The sequence below is a fragment of the Carassius carassius genome, chromosome 12 (assembly GCF_963082965.1).
Source record: "Carassius carassius chromosome 12, fCarCar2.1, whole genome shotgun sequence".
Classification (NCBI taxonomy): Eukaryota; Metazoa; Chordata; class Actinopteri; order Cypriniformes; family Cyprinidae; genus Carassius; species Carassius carassius.
The window spans coordinates 30001657-30019422 of record NC_081766.1 but is presented as its reverse complement, the minus strand read 5'-3'; the positions used below and the strand labels follow the sequence as shown (position 1 = coordinate 30019422).

The 17766-nt window shown below is 43.8% G+C and overlaps 1 protein-coding gene across 1 annotated transcript in view; it reads left to right on the top strand.

Moving 5' to 3' along the window:
• LOC132155202 (carboxyl-terminal PDZ ligand of neuronal nitric oxide synthase protein-like) overlaps positions 1-14519 on the top strand; it is a 50098-nt gene extending 35579 nt beyond the window's left edge. The window contains exons 8-10 of the mRNA XM_059564066.1: positions 12011-12154; positions 13299-13470; positions 14062-14519. Of these exons, the coding sequence (XP_059420049.1) occupies positions 12011-12154; positions 13299-13470; positions 14062-14390 (645 nt within the window). The 3' untranslated portion in view covers positions 14391-14519. The remainder of the gene's footprint in view (positions 1-12010; positions 12155-13298; positions 13471-14061) is intronic.
• The last annotated feature ends 3247 nt before the right edge of the window (positions 14520-17766 follow it).

Genomic DNA, 17766 nt, shown 5'->3' with positions numbered 1-17766 from the left:
TCGTCACATCATAACCCTAACTTCTATTATGACCTCTTCCAGGAGGGAACTGGGGCTGGGGCCTTTGCCCGAGAGCAGCACGAGGACGACCGCCTCAAACACTGCTGGGCCCAAGTGAGGGTCGCCGATGGGAAGGACCTCCAACCGGCACCCCACCCAACACCTCACTTTGTGGTCAAAAACGGCCTGCTGTACTTTGTTGCCCAGCGGAGGGGGGAGGAGAAAACTTTGCTGGTGGTCCCACGGACCAAGACAGGAGCAGTGATGGAACTGGCGCACGCCCATCCCATGGCCGGCCACCTGGGGGCCCAAAACACCATCCAACGCATCCGCGACCGTTTTCACTGGCCGGGCCTGGAGGCCAAGGTGAAACGATTCTGTCAGGCCTGTCCCACCTGTCAGCGGATGTCGCCACGCACCCCTCACCCCAGCCCGCTGATTCCGTTGCCCATCATTGAGGTGCCCTTCGAGAGGATCGGAATGGACCTAGTGCCCTTATGAAAATTAACCATGGTTTTACTACAAATAAAACCAAAAAACCATGGTTACTATAGTTAAACCATGGTAACCACAAATTAACCATGGTTTTGCTAAATTAACCATAGTTTAACCATGGTATTTGTAGTAAATCTGTGGTTATACAAATGGTAGTCAACACGCCAAAAAACCATGGGTTACTACAGTTTTACTATAATAAAACCATGGTTATTTTTCGTAAGGGTGGGGCCGCTGCCAAAGTCCGCCCGGGGACACGAACACATCCTGGTCATCCTGGACTATGCCATCCGCTACCCTGAGGCCATCCCACTCTGCAAAGCCACCGCGAAAGCCATTGCCCAGGAGCTCTTCCTGTTGAGTATTCGGGTCGGCCTACCATCCCTGATACTGACTGACCAGGGAACCCCCTTCATGTCCCGGGTGATGGCTGACCTCTGCAAGCTCCGGCATCCGGGAGGTACCCCAGGCGTCCACCGGGTTTACCCCTTTCAAGTTCCTCTTCGGCTGGCAGCCCCGCGGCCTGCTTGACGTCGAGAAGGAGGCACTGGCCGTCAAGTGGGCAGTCCTGGAGCTCTGCTACTACCTCCTCGGCCACCAGTTCACCCTGATTACAGACCACGCCCCTCTACAGTGGATGGCCCGAGCGAAGGACACCAACACCAGGGTGACTCAGTGGTTCCTCGCGCTCCAGGACTTCCACTTCACCGTGCAACACCGAGCGGGGACGGCCAACGCGAACGACGATGGTCTCTCAAGGATATGGTCAGCTTTCGTAGGTCTGACAGGTGTGACGCATGGCCCGAGCTCTCATCAGCGTCACCCTGGAAACAGAGCAGGCACACCTGCACCTGCTCATTATGGGCTGAGCGGTCACAGCTGCAGCCCATCAGGAGCGGGCTTTATAAGCAGCGTCGACGAACACAGAGGTGAGAGATATCTCCAAAAGACTCAGCTAACAATTCTCTGTGTTTCCCCTCCAGACAGCAGTGTGTGACCGCCAGCCCGCTAAGGACACGGACCTCACGGACCCACACAGCACTGCGCACCAAAGGAGGAAGAGAAGGCTGAGCTAGAGCACCGGAAACCCCTCACGTTGTCTATTTTTCCCTACACCACCTCAATAAAATCCACCCTTCGGGGAACTTACCTTGATCCTCGTGTCGTGTGCTTCTTCACCCCGTCACAGTATATTTATCCATAAATGGATAAATATAAATTCTGCTGTTAAAAACAAATAAAGAAACCATGTAGGAAAGTGGTTATTATGTGCAAACATTGAGAAACTCTATATTTGTGCAGTGTGTGCATTAAAAAAAAAAGTCTATTCCGATTTGAAGCTTGGACATATAAACGCGCACATCAACCCGATCACATTATTTAGCGTTCATGTAAACACTACAATCAGATTCATCAATTGTAATGAATTCAGTCCGATTGAACCAAAAATTGTTCATATGTAAACATTGCCAATTACATCATTGCTCTAAATCGATACAAGCCTCATGTAGCGAGGAGTCAGAGACATTCGGATCCATGTGCAATGTTTATTAGGAACTCGTAGTGATAACAGGCAGGGTTCAGACAACAGCGTCAGGGATATCAGAGACAGACAATATCAAGGACGGTTACTAGGCTTGAATGGGGCAGACAGCAGACAGGTCGTAGACTAAGCAGAGGGTCAGTAAGGCAGTGGGCAGAGGATCGGCAGAATCAGAACAGGACAAGGTAATACACGGAAAGACAGACAGGGATAAACACTCAGAATTGCAAGACGGGCTAAACAAGACTTCGCACTGAGTGAGTGTTTGGCTTCAGTTTATATAGGGCGTGGAATGAGGAACACCTGGTGGTGATTAATCCGAGGTACGGGGCCACTGGGCAATGTAGTTCATGAGAGTGTCAGTATTCAGGTGAAGGTGCCCTCTGGTGGACGTCAGAGAGAGCCACAGAGGCCTGGGTTGTAACGCCTCAATACGTGCTTCAATGAAAGCTGCAGGGATTTCTCGATATATGCTCTGAAGCCTTGGCACAGACCGTAACATCACTACTGACAAGGAGTTGGGATTTGCAGAGGTTACCGTCATCTGCTGCTGCAATTAAAATTGATGAATTATAACATATATGTTGCTCTCATTAGACCACCATGGCCCAGAGCGTTGCTTCAGCCTCTGGTCCCGAAGCGGGGAACACGGGCGATGCAATCAAACAATCAGACAAGTAAACACGGTCTGGATTGTGATACAATACACACTGATGTGATATATTGAACTTCTCGAAGTTAGATAACGGTCATTAGATTCCTCAGAATCTAATGCAATCCAACAATCAGACAAGTAAACACGGTCTAGATTGTAATAAAGTACACATTGAAGTGATATATTGACTTCTCAAAGTCATTATATTCCTCAGAATTTTATGCAATCAAACACTCAGACAAGTAAACACGGTCTGGATTGTGATAAAGTACACATTAAAGTGATATAACTAACTCATCCTTATTAAATGGAGCTTAAACAACCAGACAAGCGGTTGGGTGTGGAAAGATTCACATCAAAACTGAAAATGATGTAATACACGCGTTGCCTCAACAAATTAGAATACTTCATAAGACCAATTAAATTTTTTTTTTAATTTTTGGCCTTCTGGAAAGTATGTTAATTTACTGTATATGTTACACAATACTTGGTAGGGGCTCCTTTTGCTTTACTTACTGCCTCAATTCGGCGTGGCATGGAGGTGATCAGTTTGTGGCACTGCTGAGGTGGTATGGAAGCCCAGGTTTCTTTGACAGTGGTCTTAGCTCATCTGCATTTTTTTGGTATCTTGTTTCTCATTTTCCTCTTGACAAAACCCCATAGATTCAGGTTCAGGTCTGAGTTTGCTGGCCAGTCAAGCACACCAACACCATGGTCATTTAACAAACTTTTGGTGCTTTTGGCAGTGTGGGCAGGTGCCAAATCCTGCTGGAAAATGAAATCAGCATCTTCAAAAAGCTGGTCAGCAGAAGGAAGCATGAAGTGCTCCAAAATTTCTTGGTAAACGGGTGCAGTGACTTTGATTTTTCAAAAAACACAATGGACCAACACCAGCAGATGACATTGCACCCCAAATCATCTCAGACTGTGGAAACTTAACACTGGACTTCAAGCAACATGGGCTATGAGCTTCTCCACCCTTCCCCCAGACTCTAGGACCTTGGTTTCCAAATGATATACAAAACTTGCTCTCATCTGAAAAGAGGACTTTGGACCACTGGGCAACAGTCCAGTTCTTCTTCGTTGTCTGTGGTTCAGCAAATTACTTGACACGTCTGTATGCCTTGACACCAGCCTCAATCCATTCCTTGTGAAGTTCCCTCAAATTCTTGAATCGATTTTGCTTGACAATCCTCATAAGGCTGTGGTTCTCTCGGTTGGTTGTGTATCTTTTTCTTCCACATTTGTTCCTTCCACTCAACTTTCTGTTAACATGCTTGGATGCAGCACTCTGTGAACAGCCAGCTTCTTTGGCAATGAATGTTTGTGGCTTACCCACCGTGAGTACACAGAAGCATTGTAGGCTACTAGTTCAGGAAACAGTCCTATGTTAAATGCATTGCACACATCTGCATGTTTGGGTTGAACTGTTCTGGAACAGTGTTGTAAATACAACTAAAACACTGATTCTAGTTGTGTCCTCTTTTGGAAAGCCAAACAAAGTAGTTTCACTTTCACAACGAAATGCACAGCATTTCCACAAAATGGCAGCGCAGTAACAACAATACTGCAGGAAGAATAAAAGTTAAAAGGGGCTGGTGTTACGAGTAGGGTGGCATTTGAGAGGACTCCTCGAGCTGAAGGGATCCCCTGAATTTAGTGGAGATCCGCCATCAAGTTTGTGAGATAGTGACACCAGTCAACACTTTCACTTTCAGTAAGGAGGTCTCTTGTTCAGGCAGCAGCATTCAAGCTTTGTGTAATTCGACCGTAAGTGCCCTGCGAAGTGGACTTCACATGAGATTTTGCCATGATTCCAGTTCCAAGAAAACGTACATGTTACATTCAAAGGGCATTAAAGTGTACGAGACATGAACTTATATTGTATTTATTTACACCCTATTTTATATCACGCTTTACACTTCTCTAGTAAGACAGTAGTCGCAAATTCGTGAATGAATGTTCCGAAGTGAAAAACGTCAACGGAATAAAGTTGAATGGAATTGAATTGAATTAAATTAAAGGTGAATAAACTTCAACTTTACTGTTCAGTGCACTGATGTCAGACCCATTTTGGATAATGAAGTTTATTGTTAAATTGTTAAATGCCCTGACTCCATTACTCTGTCACGTCATTATAAGTGATTAATCACCACATTTTAGTGATCATTGCAAAAAAATGTGTTTATGTATATATATTCTGCTCATGTATATACTGTATTTTTTATATATAGTACCAGCCAAATGTTTGGACACATGAATGGGCAAGCGTCCAAACTGTTGACTGGTACTGTACTATAATATAAACAAAGAATATCGGCCAATATATCGATGTTTGCCTTTTTTACTCCCTAATATCAGTATCAGCCCCAAAAAAAACACATCGGTCGGGCTCTACTTCTTTATGCATCAAGAGCTTGAAACACTCCAAAGAGAAAGGAAAATTTGAAATCGCATTATATGACCACCTTTAAAGCTATCAGAAACATTTTAAATTATAAACTCACCACTGACAGAAACAGTCGACTCTCATGTCTTTTCTTTTGCATTTAAGTCTTTATTACAAGCAATCCTGTGGGTCTTAAAGAACTTTGTTTTTCTACCATCATGAGTGCATCTATTATGTTGCCTTGTTTATCTCAAAGTGCACTTTTCCTTGTTTTAAATCTAGCCCAAAAGCCACGCGTTTACTGTGAAACACAGTAGATTTTAATTATATCAATTTATTGTGAAATTACTACATTTCTGTGTCAATCCATGTTCATTTTTACCATGCAGCACAGCAAAAATAGACTCAGTGCATAAACGCTGCACTGCTGCAGAGGCGCCACTCCTGGAATGCACTGACAGACCGCAACTGAGTGCAGTGTGAATGCTGTAATCCGTTAACAGGGATGCATAAAAAAAGTCCCAAGGTTATGAATGTAACCCTAGTTCCTCGCCGGCAGTATGGCGATACGACGCAGCGTCTCGTTCCTTTAGGAACTAGGGTTACATTCGTAACCTTGGGACGTTCCTCTTCAGGAACTTGAGGTGCGACGAATGCTTTGGGGAATGATGTGCCCACGCTGCCAGACTTCCAAATCCCTGCCTAGTGTGTATCTGAAGGGCACAGCTAAGGCAAGAGAACAGAAGAGCCAGGAGTGGCTAGTATATATATATATATATATATATATATATATTGTGAAATCTGACGAAAGTGGAGGCGTGGACTATCCCGCAGCGTTGCAGATTTCCAAGAGGGACACACCTGCTGAGAAGGCCTTAGAGGCTGCCATACCCCGTGTAGAGCGAGCCTTGGCTCCCAATGGCGGGGGAAGACCTGAGGACCCATAGGTGACGTTGATAATTTCAACTATGCAACGACAAAGGTTCTGCTTAGTTGCAGGAAATTTCCCACTCTGGGGGGTCCATGGCACACAGGCCGTTAGTCCGACTTTGTCCACAGGGCAGTTCTGTGGACATAGGTGTCCAGCGCTCAAGCTGGATACATACAATTAGCTTCTTCTGGTCGGACGCCCAGAAGGGAGGAGAGCAGAAGGCCTGCAGTACTATTGATTGTGGTGTGACAGAGAGAACTTTTGTAACATAACCCGCTCAAGGGTATAAGAGAGCTTTTGGCCATGCCGGCGCAAAGTCTAGGTAGGTAGGGGCCACCGAAGGGGCCTACAGTTTAAAGGATCAGATGTATATCCGAAATATCTTGAATTGACTCGAATGGAGCTTACACCTCTAAAACCACAACCAAGTCTCAGGGGGGAAAACGGGACTGTACTGGAGGCCTCAGCCTCATTGCACCATGGAGGAAACGTGTCACTATGGGGTGTCTATCCACTGATAGATCACCGGAAGGGACATGGTAAGCTACAATGGCCGCCACGTAAACCTTTAGGTGGAGTGGGTTAACCCTGCAGAGAGCCTGGCTTGTAGAAACTCCAGAACTGTACCAACTGGGCAGTTAACATGGTCAAGCTGGCGATCTCTGCACCATGAGGTGAAGAGTTTCCACCTCAGGTCGTACAGTTTCCTCGTTGACGGGAGCTCTGGATTGGAGGAGGGTCTCAACAACCTTGGTTGACAGACTAGATGCTACAAGTTGTGCCCCCTCAGGGGCCACACCCACAGTTTCCACAACTCCGGGCGAGGGTGAATTAACTTGCCCTGCGCCTGAGAGAGTAGATCTCTCCCACGGAGAGCCGTCGATGATAGAAATCAGATCTGCGATCCATACTGGGCCCGGCCAGAATGGGGCTACTAATAGAAGATGGACCCCGTCCCGGCGTACTCTTGCCAGAACTCCCGGGAGCAAAGCGATAGGGAAAAAAGGCCTACAGATGAAGCCTCGGCCTGGTCTGTACCATAGCATCCAGTCCCAGAGGAGCTGGATGAACTAGAGAGAAACAGAGGGGACATTGCGATACCTCTTGAGTCGCAAAGAGGTCCAAAAACTCTCCATATATACTTCACCACCTCGGGTGAAGCCCCACGGGCCTCGGCCCCTGTCTTGACAGTACGTCTGCTCCCACAGTCAATCTCCCAGGAATATACACCGCTCCGAACGAGAGGAGTTTGTCCTGGGACCACAGAAGGATCTGGTGTGCCAGCTTGTACAGGGGGCGCGAATGCAGATCTCTCTGGTGACTGATTTAAGAGATCGCCAATGTGTTGTCGGTGCGCACCAACACATGGTGACCTCTCAGGTCTTGGAGGAAATATTTCAAATGCTCAATGCACAGCTAGCATCTTTAGACAACTGGTATGCCATGTCAGATGGCGACCGCTCCACAGATCGCGGGCAGGGTGGCCACTCATGACCCCAACCGGTAAGCGTCTGTCGCTAGCGTTACACGGCGACAAAGAGCTCCCAGCACCGGGTCCTGATTCAAGAACCAAGGTTTCTTCCACATGTCTAAGGCACGAAGGCATCGCCGCGTGACCTTGATAGTTGGAAGTGGGTTCCCCCTCTGGGAAAAACCCTTGGTCTTGAGCCATCACTGTAGGGGTCTCATGTACAGCAGGCCAAAAGGTACACGTTGGACACAGCTGCCATCAGACCTAAAAATTGTTTGACAGTGAGTGACTGGCCTTATTTGACTCTCTCGACTGACTTGAGGATCGACTCGATCCGAGCAGGAGACAGACGTGCCTGCATCTTGGTCGAATCCCACACTACGCCTAGATAAGAGGTTCTCTGAACTGGAGAAAGTGCACTCTTCTTGGCGTTTAGTCTCAAACCCAGCTCTCCCATATGTGCAAGAACAACATCTCGATGTCGAACCGCCATCTGCTCTGATTGAGCTAAAATCAACCAATCGTTGATATAATTCAGAATGCAGATGCCTTGCATATGCAAAGGAACAAGAGCCGCCTCTACACATTTTGTGAATGTGTGGGTTGAGAGTGCAAGGCCGAAGGGAAGTACTCGATATTGGTAAGCTTTTCCCCCAAAAGCGAACCTCAGAAACTTCCTGAGTTGTAGAAGGATGGAGATGCGTCTTTTAGATCTATTGTGACAAACCAGTCCTCGGATCTGATTTGAGCTACAACCTGCTTGATGGAGAGCATTTTGAACTTCAGTGACATAACTGAGCGGTTCAGCTGACATAAGTCAAAGATCGGACGCAACCCCCCCATCCTTCCATGGAACTATGAAATACCGGCTATAAAACCCAGATTCCCTGTCTTGTGGAGGGGCCACCTCGATGGCCTCCTTCCTTAATAGGGTATTCACTTCTTGTTCCATAACCAGAGCCTGCTGGGGGCCGACTACTGTCGGTGTGCCTTTTTGTACCTTACGCAGGACCCACTGAGATACATTTGGCAGTAGATTCCACGCTGCTAAATAATCTACTTAGGGAATCAGTCTCTCGAGACTGACCTCTGGTGTAAGAGGCCCCCGAAGAGGTGGCGAGCGTGTCACCTCCGCTACATTCATGGGCGGAAATAACTGAGAGCAGTGCTCGCTGAAAGCTGCAGCGCCCTGAAACTCTGACAAGGTTGGCAGACCCACCTCCCGAGGGCACTGAGGTGAGACGGGCACCGTGTAATGAGGTGGACACCGCTCTACCCCAGTAGGGGCCACCCTCTGTAGTCGTGACCGAAATGCGTCATGACTTCTTGGCCGTGGACCTCCCAGCCTGAAGTACGGCTCCATCGGATTCGGATAAGGCTGGGAAGTCACTGGCCCAGAGCGTTACTTCAGCCTCTGGTCCCGAAGCGGGGAACACGGGCGGCAACGCTCTGTTTGTACGTGGAGGGGGCTGCTCCCGCCCAGCAGTCCCTCCAGTACATCTAACTTCATGAGTTAAATAACTGTCATTATATTCCTCAGAATTTAATGCAATCAAACAATCAGACAAGTAAACACGGTCTGGATTGTGATACAATACACATTGAAGTGATATATTGAACTTCTCGAAGTTAGGTAACGGTCATTAGATTCCTCAGAATCTAATGCAATCCAACAATCAGACAAGTAAACACGGTTTAGATTGTGATAAAGTACACATTGAAGTGATATATTGACTTCTCAAAGTCATTATATTCCTCAGAATTTAAAGCAATCAAACAATCAGACAAGTAAACACGGTCTGGATTGTGATACAATACACATTGAAGTGATATATTAACTTCTCAAAGTCATTACATTTCTCCGAATTTTATGCAATCAAACAATCAGACAAGTAAACATGGTCTAGATTGTGATAAAGTACACATTAAAGTGATATAACTAATTCCTCCTTATTAAATGGAGCTTAAACAACCAGACAAGCGGTCGGTTGTGGAAAGATTCACATCAAAACCGAAAATGATGTAATACACGCGTTGGCTCGACAGCGCGAAAATAGCTTTGTCACACAAACAATATTATTCCCCTTTGGAGATTAAATAGCTGCTCATTAACGCTGCCCGTATAATGTTAGGCATAACACTGTTTGTTGTATACTGGTGCTTATGCAACTTTATGTTTGTGCAACTACAAGCTCGCCGACGCCCTCCGTGTCAATCTCCTCGGAGAAAGAAAGGTAGAGCGTCAAGCTGAAGCTCGGGTTTCCGAAACCCAGGAATTGGGCAGATCTGATGTGTAAGGTAGGAGATAAGGACGTGCCCATCTCCATTCCTTCCAGCAGATCAATCTGCGAACTCAACGAATGCCGGCGCCGCTCCGCCTCGGCAAAAGCGGGACCGGTACTGCGAGGAACGCTGGCGAAGGCTCACTTCTCGAAAGGAGCCCTCCGGGATCGAAGCGCACGTGAAATCATACACAGCGCACTTTGATCCCAGGCAGACCACACACAGACTGTGTGTATCCCCGCCTCTAATGTTTAGCTCTGTTGAGCAGGAAGGAACACACAATCTGAAAAGTGGTCTGGATTCACCCTTCAGATGCCTAGTCTTAGCTTTGCTCTTTGACATACTTTAGCTACTTAAAGGAGCTAATAGTGACAAACAACAATAAATAAGACTGACAAAACAGAATGACATGCACACACAGAGCGCTTGCTGAAAGACGCGAAGCTGAAGCCAGCTGCGCGGCATGTGCCTTTATTGCTTCCTGGTCGCTACATCACCCTGCCCGTGATGTCACGCCCTAGAAGTTTATTCAAGTGTGCTATTAGTATACTTCTTTAAAAAAATAAATAAATAAAGTATACTTTGTGTATTTTTCATGTACTTCTCAGAAATATATTTAAAATTACATTTAAGTATACCTGACTTATTCATAGAAAAATTCTTAATTTATTTGAGCTATACTTGTGCTTTGGGAATCTATGTTTTCTTTGTTATATGGTGGAGGGCACTGTAGTGGCCGTTTGTCAAAGAAGTAACAAAAATCTCAAGTCAAAGTTCAAATCAAACAAAATCAAAAGACCACTGATGCACCGTGGGTTTTGGTGTATGCGGGTGGGAAAAACATCAGGTTCAAACAAGTATTAAAATTAAAAAAAAACGTGATATATTTTTTGACTGAAGTCGAGCAAACACAGAACAAAGAAAATTTCCTGTGCCTCTCCCGCTCCGGTAAAAAACCATATGCCTAACCTGGTGCATGCTAAACCCTGCCGTGTGCTTACCTAATATAGTGTGCTTACCCTATAGTGCCCCCTAGCGTGCATGAAACAAACAAAACAAATAATAAACTAACAAAACACTAACAGAAATTTAATCATAATTAAATCAAAAATGAATAAATTTATCAAAAATGAAATCTACAAACAGCACTAAATAGCTCCAACAGGCACTATTAAACATTTTCTATACAGAATTTCCAAAACACAAGCGAAGAAGAAAATGGAACAATAGATGTTCTCTTACGAGAGTCCTCTTGTGTTGCGTAAGCTAGCTAAAAATCCCCTTTTCTCGAGAATACTGAAGCCAAAAAATTATCCTTAATTTTGCATTAATTTAAAGCGCACTGCTGCCTGCAGATAGGTTACTCTTCAAATTTTCATCTCTTCAGCAAAGTGCTCACATCACAACGCTGTTCTCCGGAGAAGACTGCGCCGTTGAAAAGCCTCTTCAAAAAGCCTCTTTCTCGTTGAAAAGCGAGCTATTTGCCTCGCAGACAGAAGCTAGCCTTATCCTCACCGCTTCAGCCGCCGTTCCTGCAGTGCTATCTGCCGCCTATATCCTTTCACGATTTTGCTTGTGTATGTGTGTGCGTTCGTCCCGCGACACACTCCTTCTGAAAGAGTCGAGGCGTTGTTGCAAATGACTAGTTTTTCTAAGTGCGGCTCATGCAGAAGCTTGCCACATCCTGTGTGTTTCCTGCCTGAGAAGAAATCATGCGGACCGTGCATTTTCAAAGGGCGGCTGCCCGGAATGTGATGCCATGCCTATGTCGACCCTTTGGGCTCGTCTGGCCTCTTTTGACGTGGACCCTGCCCCTCCGCTTCTCTCTTCTGGGCCGTGCCGTAAAAAGTGCCGTTCACAGAGAACGCCGGAAGACATTCCTGAGACTAACTCCCCGTGTGCGTCGCTCTCTGTGTACCCACCTTCGATTATGGTGGGCCAGCCACCCGCCATGCATCTCGAGTCCGACGGGGACAAGGCAGAAGAGGACAGCTGCTCTCTTCTATCTTCTGAGAGCGAAGGTTGGTCGGGCTCTTTCCCGGACCCTGCCCCTTCCACACAAGAGTCGAGCGGTTATACAATAACAATAATAATATATCCCAAAGTTACAATCATTAATGCACCTGACTGATTATTAAGTGCTAATTGGCTGTTTTGATCCTCATATGCAAAGCAAAGACCATCTTAAAGTTGATTTTATGGTTAAAGGGTATAAACAGCATGTTTCTACTTTCTCCATGCAGGTGGTTGAACAGCCAGTGTTGGTGATGGAGTTGTCCAGGCTACAGTCTCCTCTCTCCAGTCCTCTATCTGTGAGCCATCAGGTGCAGCTCCTGCAGAGGCAGTTACAGCAGCAGGAACAGAGGAGTCAAGCTGCCTCCGCACAGGTCACATCACACGTCTGATCTCTTTGGCGTGCTGGTTGTATTTACATGTAGTATATATATAACACACCTGTGGCACAGCTTTTATTTCGTGAATTTCTCAGTTATGAAATTACTATTAGTAGCTATAGACTGATTTATTTCTCTTGTCAATATGATAAGCCAATAATCATTTTCATTTTTATCATTAAATGGACAGTATTCAAATGTATTCAGTAATCAATTCTAGTTTGTCTCAATAAATTAAAACTAAAATGAGAAGGGAATAAAGCATTTAAATTAATTCATTTGAAATGCTACAAATTAAACTAGATACTGTATAACAACAATATAGTATAAATAATACATATTCACTTTGAAATTTGCTAAAGATCATTTTTAAATACAGAGTTCTGGCATGAAACCCTAGATGGCTCAGACCGATAGTTCTAACTCAATCTGACCTAATGACATCATCACATGGCACAGCTGATTGGTTCTCTCCTTTTATCAGAAGCCAAAGATCTCGCTGCTCAGCATTCAAATATTTGACTTTATCTTACCAGCAGTTGCAGCTTTATTCAGAAACCCTCCAACTTCCCCAGCTCATGCTGTAAAGATCTATGAGGTGATTCATGTATGCTATATGGGGGTTATTTCGTGTATGTTAAATTTACAGGAGCCATATTTCTTCGCTTTTCCTCCTCTTCTTGCTTTTTCTGCTTCTGGCTGCAAGATGAATAAATCCTCTTCATGTTTAAATTAGCAAGTGGATGAGTAATATAAGCGTTGTGCCAGTTTTAAAAAGGTGGCTGACCCATCACAAGGAAAATGGAAGCACATCCAATTTAATGCAAGAGGGGGCCCCCTAGGGGGGATGCAGATATAATGCTCCATGTTATATTAAGAATGACATTTATATTAAGAATGACTGTTCAAATGGTCAGCTGTCTGGGGCCCCCTTAAAATGCGGGGCCCCAGGCAATTGCCTGCCTTGTTTGCCCTTTTGCTATGCCTCTGGTAAACTCATGCTCTGTGCTGCCATTTGAGGTATTTATATGCAATCTGTCGCCACTTAAAAGAGCGCCAAAACATTTTATATATATATAAAATGTAAATAATAATAATGTAAAATCAAGCATTAGTAGTAGTAGTTGTTGTTGTGTAGGTGGTTCTACTGCAGCAGCAGCTGTCGGTGGAGACCAGCGCCAGGACAGAAGCTCAGGCTAGAGTCCAACAGCTCCTGCAGCAGAACACTGAACTCCTGCAGCATCTCTCACTGCTGGTCAAACACGTCCAAGAGCTGGAGCTCCGAACTCAACCACACAAAAACTCGCCTTGTAAGTCTCAAGACGTGTGAAAATCAAGAGAGTAATTTTGCTTGTTTAAAAAAAATGTTAACCCTAAAATCAAAATCCATTTACTCATCATTATGTTGTTCCAAGACTTTCTTGACTTTCCTATTGCCACTGATCAAGAAGATATTTTGAAGAATGTTCATGCTGCCCTTTTTCATATAATGAAAGAGAACAGTCTTTACAAGAACCATAAATTTAATCCCAGACGCAGCTTGAACCCATTAGTATTTGTAGGTATTGATCAATAATATTTACTTTTTTTTTTTTTACTTTTATATATAAACTACTGTTCAAAAACTATTCAGAATACATCTGACACCAAAGAGCTTGAGCATTTAAAGTAACAGACAAGAGAACTGTATCGTTGTAATAACTGTACATACACACATATCATTATTATCCATTGAATTTGATGCAAATAAGCATTATATATACCTTTATAGTTATCATTCTAGGTGTGAACATGCCTTTACTCTGGTGATTATATGTTTAGCTTGATAAAGTCACCTCAGTAATGCCACTTCTGAGTTATTCTATCACTGACTATGCCATGATGTCATTTCCTCTCTGCAGTGGGATCTCAAGACAGCCTTCTGAAAATCGCCCTGCGTGCCAACATGCCAGCTGTATCACGTGAGCCCAACCCGAATTCTCTCTCAAACAGCCTGGTTCGGCTTGATGGCTTCCATTTCTTCTCAGAATCTTCAGATCAGGAGAAGAAGCCAGAGAAGGACCGTGACTCAGGACAGGGTCTGGATGAAGATCAGTTGGGTGGCTGCTCTCCTCCAGGGAACCAGTTCCTTGGTTCACTGGACACCCCTGGATTCAGAGAGTCTGGTATTGCATCCGGATATGAGTCCAACACGGATGAAAGCGATGACCGGGACAGCTGGGGCTTGTAACTTTGTGCATCTGATACCGCTTTTCCACTGGGGCAGGTGCCAGAGCTGGAGCCGATGCTCAGTCAAGAGTGGCACTCATTCAGAACCGTCTCGCGTTTCCATTGGCAAGGAGAAAATCCTTCTACATCACCTGTGCACTGGTCTGTTCTGTCGGCTTCTGCTGAACTACCACATTTCATTTTTTTGTTAATGATGTTCATTTTCTAAAACCATGATGACTTTTAAAAATGGCGCCTTTCAAACTGCGGCCTGTAGTGGAAACTCTGCCTGTGGAAACTCTTGTTTGAGAGTAGCAAGGTTTCAGGCTGGTTCAGATTGTTTTTGAGCGGAAAAGCAAAGTCTGGTTCCCAATTGGGCTCTGGGTCTGGCACCAGCCCCGGTGGAAAAGCAGTTTCAGTGTGTGAGACTGGTAACAGCTAAGCACTTTAAATTGGTGGGGAGAGTTTTATTTTGCAACTTCAGCTAAATATCAGATTATTTAAATATGTATTATAAAAAAATATATAATAAATGTATATAAAACTAAACTAAAAGACGTTACACATCCAAGTGTGTTAAATTATGCAAATCCCAGCCAGTGGGTGTCCAGTTTGTCCTAATCAAAATTTGTCTGACAATGTGAAAAAGGCGTAGTTCCAAAAAGGCGCCTTAACCGAAAAATAAAAATTCCAAGTTGTGAGTTTTTTATTTTTTTGTCCATACAATGAAAGTCAATGGAGTTCAATGAATGTTGTTTTGGACCCTACTAACTTTGATTACATGGACAAAAATAAATATTTTTCATAATATATTATTCAAATTTGGGGTGGGGGTGTGAACTGTCAAAACATCTACAGTGATGGCTGGTCTGTTAACATGAGTATCAAAAAGTATTTGGTACTCTCTATTTCTTTGATTTGATTTCAATCTATTCTTCTGAAGATGGGCTATGTGGTTGTCAGCAATGAAACTAGACTTTTTTTCTCCGCAAAGGGATGTATTGACAGACATAAATACATTTAATGCCATTAAACTACGTTTTATTTAAATACCTTCTTTTAATTGATAGAAAGGAGTCACTTGCGCTTCAGCCTGGTTGGTGCTCACGGAACAGGACACAAAATTAAAGAGAGGAAAACCAAGGTCTAGCTCGGACCAAGGAAACAGAACCGGAGCACACAGCGTTTAATACTTTATTAATAAAAACTGACTAACGTTTCGACGCTCATGCTTCTTCTTCAGAGTCAAGCAATGAATGGCAACATACAGATTTTATAGCATTGAAGTTCAAATCATTGGCCACAAGCCTAGATGGGTGTGGTACATCAATTAATTAATCATAATTAGGCACTCAGGTGTACACCAGTGTGAATTACAAAAAGCATGAGAGACCCAGTTCCTCATTCAGACCATTAGGTTCCACTGTGTTAAGAGTGAAAATACAGAACGCCTCTCTTTGTAGTAGGTACTTGACTATATCGCCGCCTCGTTGGGAGGGTAGAATTCTTTCAATCCCCCCAAATTTTAAGGACGCATTAGAGCCGTGATTAGCTTGTACATAATGTCTCGCAATTGCATAGTCCATATTACGGTTCCGAATTGCTGCTTTATGTTCTGCAATGCGTAATTTAAGGGGGCGTTTCGTCTGACCTACATACACTAAACCACATGGACATTTCAACATATAAATCACATGGGTGGTATTACAATTAATAAAGGAGTTAATCTTGTATTTTTTACCTGACTGAGGATGGAAAAATTGCTTGGTATCATTTGAATTAGAGCAATGGGTACAATGTCCACATCTATAAAAACCCACAGGAGGAGCCGGCAACCACGTAGATTTAAGTGAAGGGCTCATGGTTGTGTGAACCAACCTATCTCTCAGTGAGCGCGGATGCTTAAAAGTAATGCGCGGCGGTTCTGCACAAATATCTTTAAGAGCTGGATCGCTCTGCAAGATGTGCCAATGTTTCTTAATCACATGCTTTATTTCTCCGCCAATATGAGAGAACTCAGTGGAGAAGCAAAGTCTTTGTCTAGAGACGTGTTTGGTTTTAATCAAGAGATGTGATCGTTGCGTCGATCTAGCTCGTTCATAAGCTGCGGAGATGTCATTTTCAGTATAGCCCCTATTACGAAAGCGTTCTTTCATTTCTACTGCTCCGCGCTCAAACTCGGCATCGTTACTACAATTTCTTCTAAGCTGTAAAAATTGGCCAATAGGAATATTTTTTATAAGTTGTTTAGGATGATGGCTATCTGCTCTGAAGATAGTATTTCTGCTAAGAGGTTTACGATAGATCGATGTTACTAAACCTCCTTGGGAATTTTTGTGAATAGTCAAATCTAAAAAGTTGATATTGTCTGTAGATTGTTCTACTGTGAATCTCAGAAAGGATGTGGTAGAGTTAATATAGGCCATGAAAATCTCCAATTCGGACAAGGTCCCTGTCCAGATAAAGAAAACATCATCAATGTATCTCTTCTACAAAGGAATTTTAGGAAGAAATAAGTTGTTAACAGGATTATCGATGAATTTAGCTTCCCAAAAACCCATTACTAGGCATGCATACGATGGTGCAAAGCAACTCCCCATACTGACCCCACGCTTTTGTAGATAATAATGGCCCGCAAATTGGAAATAGTTCATTGTTAAAATGACTTCTGACAATGTCAGTAAGAATTCGTTGGGAGGAACTATATCCGTGGCCCGTCTCTCAAAGAAGTGTAGTAACGCCTCAGTCCCTGCTTCGTGAGGAATGCATGTATATAAGCTTTGCACATCACAAGTTACCAACATGAAATCATGATCACATTCAAACGAATCCAAAAGTCTTAATATGTCAGATGTATCGCCTAGAAAAGATGGTAATTCACATACATATTTTTTCAAAAAGAAGTCTAGATACTGTGACAACGGTTCAGTTAGACAGCCAATACTAGACACAATGGGCCTGAGTGGTGGCTCAATAAGGGATTTATGTATTTTGGGAAGTCCATAAAACATGGGGCATACAGGATGTTTTACAGTTAAAAAATCTTTTTCTTTTTCAGTAATCCAACCCCTATGTAGTGCCTTCTCCAATAGCTGATCAATCTCCACTTTATGCTGTTTTAGGGGATTTTGAGTTAATGGAGTATAGCAATCTTTGTCATTAAGTTGGGACATAATACTCAAGTTATACTTATCAGTACTCATTACAACAATCGAACCCCCTTTATCAGCAGGGCGAATAAGAATATCTAATCTCTTTTCTAGTTCATTCAAACTCTTTAATTCAGAATGTGACAAATTAATTTTCTTTTGGCGTGTTTTTTTACATATCTTGGTGAACTCGTTTTCTACTAGATTTTTGTATGTAGTAATAGAATGGTTCAGATTCGAATAAGGAAC